The sequence below is a fragment of the Bufo bufo genome, chromosome 5 (assembly GCF_905171765.1).
Source record: "Bufo bufo chromosome 5, aBufBuf1.1, whole genome shotgun sequence".
Taxonomy (NCBI): domain Eukaryota; kingdom Metazoa; phylum Chordata; class Amphibia; order Anura; family Bufonidae; genus Bufo; species Bufo bufo.
The window spans coordinates 415,899,224-415,912,575 of NC_053393.1; the positions used below are offsets into that span (position 1 = coordinate 415,899,224).

General features: G+C 42.7%; 1 protein-coding gene across 3 annotated transcripts in view; it reads right to left on the bottom strand.

Moving 5' to 3' along the window:
- NEK10 (NIMA related kinase 10) overlaps nucleotides 1–13,352 on the bottom strand; it is a 266,495-nt gene that overhangs the window by 191,240 nt on the left and 61,903 nt on the right. For all 3 annotated transcript variants that reach the window (XM_040432102.1, XM_040432101.1, XM_040432100.1), the window contains one exon: nucleotides 8,508–8,586. In XM_040432102.1, the coding sequence (XP_040288036.1) occupies nucleotides 8,508–8,586 (79 nt within the window). The remainder of the gene's footprint in view (nucleotides 1–8,507; nucleotides 8,587–13,352) is intronic.

Here is a 13,352-nt window from a genome sequence, read left to right on the forward strand (position 1 = left end):
CCGAAACTGTCCTTATTAAATGTGCCTGTGGCTCTATTTACAAATTTTTATAGCTTTTGACCTCACAGTACTTGTCAACGTTTGAGACTTTACATTTACTAGCTAGTGGTCCCTAGGGACCTATTTACGTTCTTGGATCAAGTACTGTTTTTCTTTTTAAAACTTCACTTTTATTTAAGTCTTATTAATAAATACTGACCTTTTATTCAAATATCCATATTATTACTATGCTAAATACGTGTTTAAAAATATCAGTGATGCGGAATGGCTCTATATTCTTTGCTCTTGGTTATATATATTCTTATAGTAGTACATAGCATTTCATGCGACCTTCTTGAAAAAATGGCTCTTTTTCTCCTATTCGTATTGAGAACAGGGGGAGGAGGGGCAGGGGGAGGGGAGGGTGAGGAGAGGTGATTCTGTTATTTATTACCCTCTCAAGGGATACAATATGTTAGCGGAGCGTCAGGATCTATTATTTATTATCATTCCCTTAGGTATATAGGGACATGTATAGTGCTGGTGCACTGGTGGTGTCACCTATTATTACTTTATTCCTCCTCTCGCTTCATATAAATCTCTCTCCATCTCCTATACACTCCTTATAACCACTGCCTTCTATGCAAACTGCATCTATTTAGATCTAAGCCCTATGGTACGCTGCTGCTATAAAAGTATCTTTATTTTACTAGTAGTTAGAGCTTCTCCCGCATATCACTGCCTAAAAAAACTAACTCTCACACACACTGCATCCCGACATGTTTCGCTGTTACACAGCGTCTTCAGGGGATGATGCAGGTGTGAGTGTTGGGGGCGGGGTCCAGCCTTTGAAGGCTCGCTTTGGGTCACATGCTTTCAGCCTCCAATCCCTCACAAGTACGTCATACCCATACGTCATATGTTTCCTTTATTCACACCCTCTTTTTTAATTGGCTCCAGTCCGTCATATGCTAGTGACTCATAGATATTCATCGCGTCACTAGGATCGTGCCGCACCGCATTATAATTTATTCACGCCCCCATCATGTGATCATGACTTATATTTGCATGTCACGTCGCTATGCTCGTCCCTTGCTGCGTCACCGCGAGACCTCCGCTGTTCTCGCGCATGCGCGAGAACTTATACATTACTGTCATTAGGTTTTTTACCTCCCCGATCCGCGCATGCTTGCGGACTTAGGCTTTGACAGTGCGCTTCTATACTGTTGCGTTGTCCACGCAGGCGCAGACTCTTAGCTGGATTACCCTGGCCTTTCATTATTTCTGTGGTCATTCATTCTTCCTGCTGGTACTGTATTCAATTTCTATTCAGTACATATCTTCAGTGTTATATTAGTACCTTTCTTGCCAAAGTCTTCATCTATCCACATTTTTCCTAATTGTATGTTAAAGGTTTGGGTTTACTCTCCAGTTAATCCTCCTTTTCCTAATGTATCTCAGTTAGGAGGTCATAAATCAAGATGTTCTTTCCCTCATGACCTATCTAATGGTGCATACGTGTTACCTCATATACATCATATATATACATCATCCTACACACCGGAGTTGCATTTTGCTTTCATTTCCTTGATATTTGACATTCTTCTCCTTATATGGGGTGTTTAAATTATGTACAGTATATGTTTTTATTTATGTGGTCTGTTCTTAAATTGGGCATGTTATTTTTCTTTTTTCTTACTTTTTAAACCGGCTCTCTGACCTCTGGAGCCTTGGGGTTACTATTTCATTCTCATGGTATGTATGTACATGTATATACCTATATCTATTCCTATATACACTCATAGGAATAGGGGGAAGTATTGGACTTGTTTTGATGTCTCTTTTGTAGATGTTTACTTTGTGGAGTATAATGTTTTATCATTTATTTTGATTTCACTAACTACTCATGCTCACACCAGGCGGTCCTGGACGATTTCGGAGGCGGTGCTGAGGTGAGGGAGGCGGCGCTGAGGTGAGGAAGGCGGCTCTATAGAAAGGGAGGGCGGCGATTTCTAGTGGAAAGGCGGCGCTGGGCACCAGATGGAGATGGCTGCAGCCGGGCACCCTGTATGAAGCGACGTCCCCTTGGGTACCTTAGGTAGGTGAATGACAGGTTATAAAAACCTGTTTTATGTGCTAATAGAGCCACAGGCACATTTAATAAGGACAGTTTCGGAGATTCAGGTTATTAGTAGGGACCTGGCCATATGTTTAGGTTATAGGCCTCAAATGTCATGACAGAATCCCTTTAAGATGAAGGTTTCTCATTTAGAAATGTCAGAAGACGTCACTGAAAACAGTAAAATAAGTTAGATCTTCAGGATCACTAAGACATGGTGTAATATGGCACATCCAGTCACTGGCATGTATCAGCTATTAGTTTTAAAATCTTTGGATCTCAGGACTGTCAGCAGATTGTCCTTTTGAAATCAATGGGGCTTTAACATGCAGACATATCAATTTCAATAGGGCAACCAGTCAATAAATGTCAAGAACCTGAAACTCTCTGACCTGCAACCAAAAGGGTAAAAGCTCACACAGTTCAACAGATAGATGCAAGCCCCCTCATCAACCCCAGTACCCCTACGTCCAAGCTAATGGATCCCATTCATTATATCTTCTAAAAGTGGAACTTTGAAGCAGTGCTCAGGAACATCCGACACTCCAGCTGTTGTGAAACTACATCTCCCAGAATGCAAACCTGTTCAACTGCCCTCTCCTCTGAACTCCTCTAGAAATAAATGGAGCATGCTGGGAGTTGTAGTTTCACAACAGCTGGAGTGCTGAAGGTTGCTGAACCCTGCTTTAAAGTGTAACTTTGGTCTTCAGTGTGTACTGTACACTAAAGACGAATAAGTGTAGGATGCATAGGCTTCTCATTCTGCTCTGTTTTACAGGCCCAGTCACTAGTTTAATCCCACAGGCCAGGGCTACACTGCTAATTGCAGAAGATCATAGGTCTACTATAACCATGACCAGAAACATCTCAAATGCCCCGTTTTTGTTTGCATTTCTTTTGCCATAAGAAACCATTCTGCACCCATTAGGCCTGCAATTTTACCGCAAGTTGCATTGTTTAAAGGGAGTATCACCAAATGTTTACCCATTAAACTACACTGAGCAAAAATATAAATGCAACTCTTTCGGTTTTGCTCCCATTTTGCATGAGCTTAACTCAAAGATCTGAAACATTTTCGACATACACAAAAGACCCATTACTCTCAAATAAATTTCACAAATCTGTCGAAATCTGTGTTAGTGAGCACTTCTCCTTTGCCGAGATAATCCATCCCACCTCACAGGTGTGGCATATCAAGGTGCTGATTAGACAGCATGAATATTGCATAGGTGTGCCTTAGACTGCCCACAATAAAAGGCCACTCTGAAATGTGCAGTTTGATCACACAGCACAATACCACAGATGTCGCAACGTTTGAGGGAGCGTGCAATTGGCATGCTGACTGCAGGAATGTCTACCAAAGCTGTTGCCCGTGCAATGAATGTTCATTTCTCTACCATAAGCCGTCTCCAATGGCGTTTCAGAGAATTTGCCAGTACATCCAACCGGCCTCACAACCGCAGACCTCGTGTAACCACACCAGCCCAGGACCTCCACATCCAGCATGTTCACCTCTATGATCATCTGAGACCAGCCACCCGGACAGCTGCAGCAGCAATCGGTTTGCATAACCAAAGAATTTCTCCACAAACCTTCAGAAACCGTTTCAGGGAAGCTCATCTGCATGCTGGTCATCCTCATCAGGGTCTGGACCTGACTGCAGTTCGCTGTCGTAACCGACTTGAGTGGGCAAATGCTCACATTCAATGGCATCTGGCACATTGAAGAGGCGTTCTGTTCACGGATGAGTCCCAGTTTTCACTTTTCAGGGCAGATGGCAGACAGCGTGTGTGGCATTGTGTGGGTGAGCGGTTTGCTGACGTCAACGTTGTGGATCAAGTGGCCCATGGTGGTGGTGGGGTTATGGTATGGGCAGGCGTATGTTATGGACCACGAACACAGGTGCATTTTATGGATGGCATTTTGAATTCACAGACGAGATCCTGAGGCCCATTGTTGTGCCATTCATCCACGACCATCACCTCATGTTGCAGCATGATAATGCACGGCCCCATATTGCAAGGATCTGTACACAATTCCTGAAAGCTGAAAACATCCCAGTTCTTGCATGGCCAGCATACTCACCGGACATGTCACCCATTGAGCATGTTTGGGATGCTCTGGATCGGCGTATACGACAGGGTGTTCCAGTTTCTGCCAATATTCTGCAACTTCGCACAGCTATTGAAGAGGAGTGGACCAACATTCTGTGACGGACCCCCAGTACTCAGGAAGAGTATGTCTGCCTCTGTATTCTTCCTTGTTCAGGAGATATTGCAAACCGCTGGTCTTTAGCTCTAAGTTTTCCCCAGTCACTGGTCGAGACTTAGTGTAGGTGAAATAAAGTCTGCTTCATTGAGCAACTGCACAAACTTATATACAGAAAGTGATCAGATGAAACTGTAATCCCATCACATCCCCCTTCCCCTCCCTAGACACGACAGGGGTCCACCAGCTAGACCATGCTGTCTAATCGGCACCTTGATATGCCACACCTGTGAGGTGGGATGGATTTTCTCGGCAAAGGAGAAGTGCTCACTAATACAGATTTAGACAGATGTGTGAATAGTATTTGAGAATAATGGGTCTTTTGTGTATGTAGAAAATGTTTCAGATCTTTGAGGTCAGCTCGTGCAAAATGGGAGCAAAACCGAAAGTGTTGCATTTATATGTTTGCTCAGTGTATAAGCAGTGGCCAGCAGAATGTTGCCCAAGCATGCTAGACATACCTTTATGTCATTTCTGTCGGTAGTGAATGTCCTGGAAAAGCTGTTTTAAATGTGTGGAAAACAGCTGTAAAGTGGCATGAGGGATGGGCTATAGTTCTCAAAGTAACAAAGCAAAAAAAGAATGAAAGTACTAGTCCAAGATCAAAATATGTAAGAAGCTTTATTAACACATAAGTCCAATAAAAATACATAGAAAGAGTGCTGCTGAAAAAAGGGGGGAAAAAACCCTGCTGTGTGGTCCACTGCGATGTGACATGTCCCAGCGATTGTCTAATAATGATAAACAAGATGGCACGATACCAGTTATAACACGTACCATCTTTATAATGGGATATGATATGTCAGAGTAATATAGTAGCGTATGTCCTATGACTAACGCATCAACTACAATGCACAATATGTCCAATGCAAAGATAAAGCATCATCTAATAACATGCATAATATAGTATAGTATATATTTTTATCTTGGACTAGTAATTTTATTCTTTTTTTGATTGTTGGTTGAGTAAGGGTCCGTGTACATTTATGGGCATATGTAGGTGATATTTTTAGTTCTTAAAGTGCCCAAATCCACTGCCCATCGCCGTGCCATGTAACTCCCCTAAGCTGCAAAGGTCTCCTCCCCTCTCTACCAACGTCACTCTGATGTTTGCCCGCTGCTTGCTCCACCTGTAAGCTGTGCCTGGCACCCACCCCCATCTCCCCTGACTTCAAGGAGATGCCTCAGCAAATCTCATGCAGGCACTGTGCACTGTGCTTCTGGCGCATGCATCGAACATTCTCTCTAGTGGGCAACTGCGCATGTGCCAGAGGTGCAGCACATGGCACCTGTATGAGATTTGCTGAGGCATCTCCCTGATATCAGGGGAGAGGAGGGTGGATGCCAGAAGGGGTGGACTGGGAATTTAACCCCTTAGTGACCAAGCCTGTTTTGGCCTTTATGACCAAGCGTTTTTCTTCCTTTTTTCATGGTCTCATTCCAAGAGCTATAACTCTTTTATTTTTTTGTCTATATAGCTTTATGAGGGCTTGTTTTTTTACGGGACAAGTTGTAGTTTTTAATGGCGCCATTTTGGGGTACACATAACTTTCTGATTAACTTTTATTAACTCTTTCTGGGAGGGAGATGGGAAAAAATAGCAATACTGCCACTGCATTTTTACATTATAAATTTTACGGCGTTCATTTATCGGTACAAATAACATAATATCTTTATTTTCTGGGTCAGTACGATTACAGTGATACTAAATACTTATAATTTTTTTACGTTTTACTACTTTTTTTGCAATAAAACCCCTTTTATTAACCAAAAAAATGATTCTGCATTGCCACTTCACAAGACCCATAACTTTTTTATTTATTTTTTCTATGGAGTTGTGTGAGGGCTTGATTTTTGACGGACGACTTGTATTTTTCATTGGTATCATTTTGGAGTAAATGCCGCTTTTTGATCGCTTGTTATTAAGTTTTTTTCGGTGGAAACTAAGAATAAATTAGACATTTTGTCTTTTTTTTTTTACGGCGTTCACCATAGGGGATAATTTATGTAATATTTATGTAGTCCGGGTCGTTAGGGATGCGGGAATACCAAACATATGGGGCATATTTTCTTTTTGCAATTTTTTTCATTGAAAAGCGTAGTTTTTTATTTTATGGATTTTTTATTTATTTAATAAATGTGTATTTTTTTCTATTTTTTTTTTACTACTTAATAGTCCCACCAGGGGACTATAATATACAGTATTTTGATTGCTTTTAAAATGTAATGCATTATTTCTATAATGCATTACATTTCAATAGCAATGCTATTCAAACATTGACCAGCAGGCTGCGCCAGAGAGGCACAGCCTGCTGGAGATAACTGAAGACAGGCTCGGGGCCCTGATCGGAAGCAAGGTAAGCTTCCCAACGCATCAGCACCCCGCGATCGCATTTTCGTGGTGCTGATGGGAGACAGAGGGAGTCCGCTCCCTCTGTCACCACTTTACATGCAGCGGGCGCCATTGCGCCCGGCATGTAAAGAGTTAAACAGCCTGGCTCGACACTCCTGCCGGTCCGGGCTGTTAGAGCAGGGCCCTGGCTCTCATGTGAGAGCCGGTCTGTGCTCCCCGCTGCACAGGGGAGCCGTGCAGCGCTTAGACTGGGCCGCCGTAAAAACATGGTGGCCCAGCCTAAGGCCCCTTCGTGACCGCCGTAAAAAGGCGTATGGGTGGTCACTAAGGGGTTAAAGTGGCCCAGAAATAAAAATTAAAAGTGGCCCTATTTTGTAAGCAGGTCCAAATTAACAGAAGGAGGGGCAACACAAGTAGGCGGAGTGAACAATACCATAGTGCAAAATACCATCCCAGCAGAACCAAATAACACAGTGTGGCACAATATACTGCCCCAATAGCTGGCCCCCTGTGGTGGCCATCAATATCTTCCATCTTCTGTCCTCCTCCTCTAGTTGTCTATGGAGCAGGGGACTTAGGAGGTGAGGTGCGGGCCACAGCAGTTGAATTCAGGAGGGTATGTGTGGTCACTGGCTAGGTATATGAGTACCTGATTCTCACAGCATTAATTACTGTTGAGAGCTCATTATGTACCCAGTCAGCGGCAGAGAGGAGGGCTTGGGTGGCCCCCTAGGGCATCGGCCCACCAGGAAATTTCCCTGTAGGGTCTATGGCCAATCCGTCCCTGGATGCCAGGCACAGCTTACATGAGGAGCGGGGAAGTTCTGCATCAGAGTGACACTGGTGGAGAGGGGAGGAGACCTTTGCAGCTTAGGGGGGATACATGGTGTGTGGATGGGTGGTGGGCTTGGTTAATTTGAAAACTAAAGCCTGTCCCCTTGGGCACTTTAGAGCCTTTTTCTCTATGAAAGAGGGTCCATTCACACGTCCGTAAGTGTTTTGCGTATCCGCAAATTGCGTATCCGCAAAACACGGACACCTGCAATTTGCGATCTGCAATTTGCGGATCCGCACATCACAGACACTATAATAGAAAATGCCTTTTCTGGTCCGCAATTGCGGACAAGAATAGGACATGTTCTATTTTTTCCTGGAACGAAATTGCGGATCCCGAAAAAACGGATCCCGAAAAAACGGATGCGGATCCAGGAAATGTGGATTTGCATCCGTTCCAGCCCCATTGAAAGTGAATGGGTCCGCAAATTGCGGAACGAATGCGGACCCAAATTACGGACGTGTGAATGGACCCTAAAGCTGCTTTTCCAGGACATTCACTACAGACAGAAACAACATAAAGGTATGTCTAGCATGCTTGGGCAACATTCTGCTGGCCACTGCTGATAGTTTAATGGGTGAAACTTTGGTGACAGACTCCCTTTAAAGTGGCCGTCCCTTCGTGACAAAATACATAAAAATATATAAAAGAAAAGAGCACTATTCTAGGACAGAATATTTTTTATTTTAATTTTTAATAGCAGATTGAGGTTGTGACCCATGGGCTAGCTGCTCCCTTTCCCTTCCTTACATTATGATAACTAGGAAGAGCCATGTAAGTGTGAACAGTCCCCTGGACCCAAGATTAGCTGGGGCATCCCTCTGTCCTGGGTAGACAGTGACTGCATACACCCATGATAATCTGCCTTTTGTCTTTCTCCTGCCATTATACCGCAGTTACATTAAAATATTCCTTAGGTTTGAAAACATGACATTACAAATAATTAAACTTACAAGTCATATTGACCAGCTTGTCAATATTAAATTCATCTTCTCCAGAAGAAAGGTACGTGTTACATGTTGTCTGCATGTACTGTAAATAAAAATGAGTTATTCAACAAATGTCCAGCAGGTGGCACACCAGCATTAAAAGTGCTGCAGTACATGTGCAACTGTAAAGAATAATGGCGTGGTCACGTCAAACCTGCAAGTGTGAACGTAGCTTCATTTTGCACATACTTTAAAACAAATAAGGCCAAATCTTTAGCCTTATTTCATGAAATACACACCGTTAGGCTAAGTTCACATGTGCAGGTTTTTAAAAAGCAACAAAACTTGTCACCACATAAAACTGACAAACTCTAGATAGAGAATTCTTTATTTTTGTCCTTATTGATAACGCTTTGTGAAAATATGCTTTTGTAAAACTTTTTTTTTGTCTGTAAAATGTGTTAACGTGCATGATCAATGAATGTTAGTAACCCTTTGTTCGTGTAGCAATTATTGACAGTCTTAAATTAGGAAAAGAGGACCTGTCACCACAAAACGCTGTGCAATCTGAAAGCACAGCATGTTATAGAGCAGAAGAAGCTGAGCAGATTGATATATAGATTTCTTGAAAAGATTCAGTAAGACTTGTAATTTATACATTTATATCTTTGCATTTTCCACCTCCTGTGAACAGTTATTGGTACAGGGAGGAGGTGTTATCACTGACTGACCGCTATCTCTGTATGTATACTGTGGGGATTTGCTCTAGTAGACAGGTTAGCGGATGCAGTATAGAGGGAAGGAACCAGGTTGTAAATCAAACTTCAGTGTTTTATTCACACTCACAAAAACATCACAGTCTTGGTGCTTGTTCATACACAGCAAAACAAAACAATGTTCACCTGGAATCCTAGGTGTCAGTTCACACCCGGCTGAATGCTCAGCCACAGAAAAGTTCACTGGCAGGCTTCCAGGTGGCCTGCACGCCTGTTTGCAGTCTTCAGCCTTCAGCACAGAGGACTCCACAGCTTCACTGTCAGATGGAGGTAGATCCACATCACCTGATAGTGCTGACTGCTTTATAAGCCTGCCAAGACCGGGCCTGGAACGTGGGGAGTAGCCACCCACCCAGCACTTTTGACTACTCCCAGTAAAAGCAGTCCCGGATCAGCTTTACAGCCATACTAAACAGCTGAAGTGTCAGACTGCAATCTTGAGAAAAACCGTCTCTTACCTCACCGAGGCCAGGAACCTCGGTGACACATACCGACCATTAATGACGGCCCCTTGTTCCTTCCTACAATACTTATACACATAATGCTATCAGTCACTGTTAACACCTCCCTCCTGTACTGATAGATCTTCACAGAGCTGCAAAAAAGCAAAGATATAAATGTACAAATTACAGGTTTTACTGAATCTTTTGCCACAAAACTGCATATCAATATGCTCAGCTTCCTCTGCTCTATAACATGGTGCTTTCAGATTGCATTGCATTTTTCGATGATAGGTCCTCTTTAATGTGTAATGCTCCGGGCTATATATAAGATGTATGTGTCAGGAGTATTCTCTGACGCGAACCTCTAACATATGCTACTTTAACGTTCTGGGGGGTGATTTATCAAACCTCTACATCACAAAACTTGACAAAGTCGTAAACCATGGATTTGTGACTTTGTAAAAGCCACTTGAGAAAAAATGTTTTATGCCATCCTTGCCACTTTCCAAAAAGGGAGTGGTGTGAGCAGGGCCATCAGCCCCAGCAGATTTATCATCATTTCCTGGCATAAATGATGACTGAAGTCTACGTTAGCTGCGAGCTGGTGTAGATTTCTGTCTAGATGGACAGACTTCCGAAGGATGCGCATAGTTTATGATGAGACCGGCAGCACTAGGGATATCAAGATGGTGTAGAAAACGTCCCAGGTGGTGTGACGCACATCAACCATTAGCCACAATGTAAAAAAAATCCCAGTATACGGCACAAGTTTTCTTTTGCAGTTTCCCACTGTATAGGAAAGTACAGTCCGCTGCACTTTCTTACACAGTTGAAAAGAAGATATGCCAACACAATGCACCCCGGTGGAGGCCACAAAGACTTCTTCAAAATTCTAAAATTATTTGGCCCTGTTGGGTCAATGTAGTGTAAACAACCAGACCGAAAAGTGCTGTATCATAGGTCCTGCCACTGAGACTGCTCATCTCAATGCTATGAATATTGGAAGAGGGCACTGTTGTTGTTGTTCAGTTGCAATTCAGTTGTGCTCAAATCTTTGCGACCCTATGGACTACAGCACGCCAGGCCCCTCTATCTTCCACTGTCTCTCGAAGCTTGCCTAAGCTCATGTTTGTTGCTTTCATGATACTGTCCAGCCATCTCATTTTCTGCCGTCCCGTTCTCCTTTTGCCTTCGATCTTTCCCAGCATCAGAGTCTTCTCTAATGACTCCTGCCTTCTCATTATGTGTCCAAAGTATTTCAGCTTCAGCATTGCTCCTTTCAATGAACAATCAGGGTTAATTTCTTCAAGGATTGATTGATTGATTGTTTTTTCTTGCAGTCCATGGAACTCTCAGAAGTCTTCTCCAGCACCACAGTTCGAAGGCGTCGATTCTTCTACGTTCAGCCTTCCTTATGGTGCAGCTCTTACAACCATACATTACTACAGGAAAAACCATGGCTTTGACCATACAAACTTTTGTTGGAAAGGTGACATCTCTGCTTTTAATTACACTGTCCAAGTTTGACATTGCTTTCCTTCCAAGAAGCAAACGTCTTTTAATTTCATGGCTGCAATCACCATCTGCAGTGATCTTTGAGCCCAAGAAAACAAAATCTAATACTGCTTCCATTTCTTCCCCCTCTATTTGCCAGGAGGGGATGGATCCTGAAGCCATGATATTAGTTTTTTTAATGTTGAGACTTAGGCCAACTTTTGCACTCTCCTCTTTCACCCTCATCAAGAGGCTCCTTAATTCTTCTTCGCTTTCTGCCATAAGAGTCGTATCATCTGCATATCTGAGGTTGCTGATATTTCTTCCAGCTTTTGCTTTATTCAGTCCAGCATTTCGCATGATATATTCTGCATATAAGTTAAATAAATAGGGTGATAATATACAGCCTTCTCGTACTCCTTTTCAGACATTGAACCAATCAGATGTTCCATGTACAGTTCTCACAGTTGCTTCTTGACCTGCATACAAGTTCCTCAGGAGACATGTTAGGTGATCAGGTACTCCCATATCTTTAAGAACTTTCCATATTTTTTTGTGATCCACACAATCAAAGGCTTTGGTATAGTCAATGAAGCAGAAGTAGATGTTCTTCTTGAACTCTCTTGCTTTCTCCATAATCTAGCAAAGGTTGGCAATTTGATCACTGGTTCCCCTGCCTCTTCGAAAACCAGCTTGTTCTTCTGGTAGTTCGCGGTTCACATATTGCTGAAGCTTAGCTTGCAGAATCTTTAGCATAAACTTGCTAGCATGTGAGATGAGGGCAATTGTTCGGTAGTTTGAACATTCTTTGGCATTGCCTTTCTTTGGGATTGGGATGTAAATTGACCTTTTCCTGGGCACTGGGCACTAAGCAACGTTTAAATGCGAAGTGTATGATTACGTTGATTCTGGGGTCCAAGATTTGGCTGTGGCTGTAGAGACTGGGTGGTATGACCGTTCCTGTATTACACTCCGAGTTTGGCCCTGCTAAACTAACAGCTCAGCTGGACTTCAAAAGGTCATTAAAAAGAGAAAAGCTGCGAATTGAGAATGCTGAGAACAGATTACTGCCACACTTGGAATGGCTTATGGTGGCCTTTACAGGGTGTGCCCTCTTATGCTATCACACTGATGTGAAGTAATGGACTATGTGAAACTTGCCTAAGGATGACAAATAAGACGGGTTGGCTAGGCCCTGCTTTGCACTGTCCACTCCTTGGTGGGTTTTCCCACACAATTTTTAGAAAAGTTGTAAGCAGAGTGGAAAATCCACCAAAAGTTGCACAATGGTGGACTGGGATTGATAAATGTATGCCTATATGTTATCTGGTTATATTAGACTTTAGATTTAGAACGTTTGGAGAAACTTGGAAGTATTTATTAGAAAAAAGTTTGGAAAACTGCAACAAAGCCCTCTCTTCCAGCTGTCTAGGTGGTGACTTCAACCTCATTCAATTGCTTGTACATTCTTAAGACACTACAAAGTTGTACAGATGCTGAATAGCTGGGATTTAGAAAGGAAACATAGATGTTATGAGAGACTGCTACTGGGACTGGCACTGTTGTGGGGGCACTGTGGTATGGGGAAAATGTGCTTATGTTATCACAGAAGGAGAGAGAGATAAAAGGAATAGCTAAAGATGTGCACAAACTCTGCAGAGACATGATGAACCTGGAGGACTCCTCTCTGATCATTTGGGCCCGAAACCATACCTTTCTTGTAAAAATGCAGTCCTTTAATCTTGAGAAATGCTTGTTTATATTTTATGCAAAAAAGGTTTTTGGTCGCCATCCCTCTGCTAGTAACACCGCCCTGTCCCTCCACCTCATATTTGATTGACTGTCTCTCAGATTTCAGTGTTTCTCGGGATCTGAGGACCACATTTTCACAAAAGCTAAGGTTATATTTCGAGAAGCCAACTCTACATGACGGTATGCTTACTTTGAAACTAATTGTGGAGGTGACAGACTTCCTTTAATTGCTATTTATCATGCACCCCCTGATTAAGGATGGGGCTACAAGGCAATCTTGACACCTCAAAGTAATGATGTAGTACAAAAATTATTCAAGAAAACATGTCACACTAATAAGCAGTGCTTATACATTTAAAGGGACACTTCCAGCAAATATTTTTAGCATAGCAGACAATCATGAT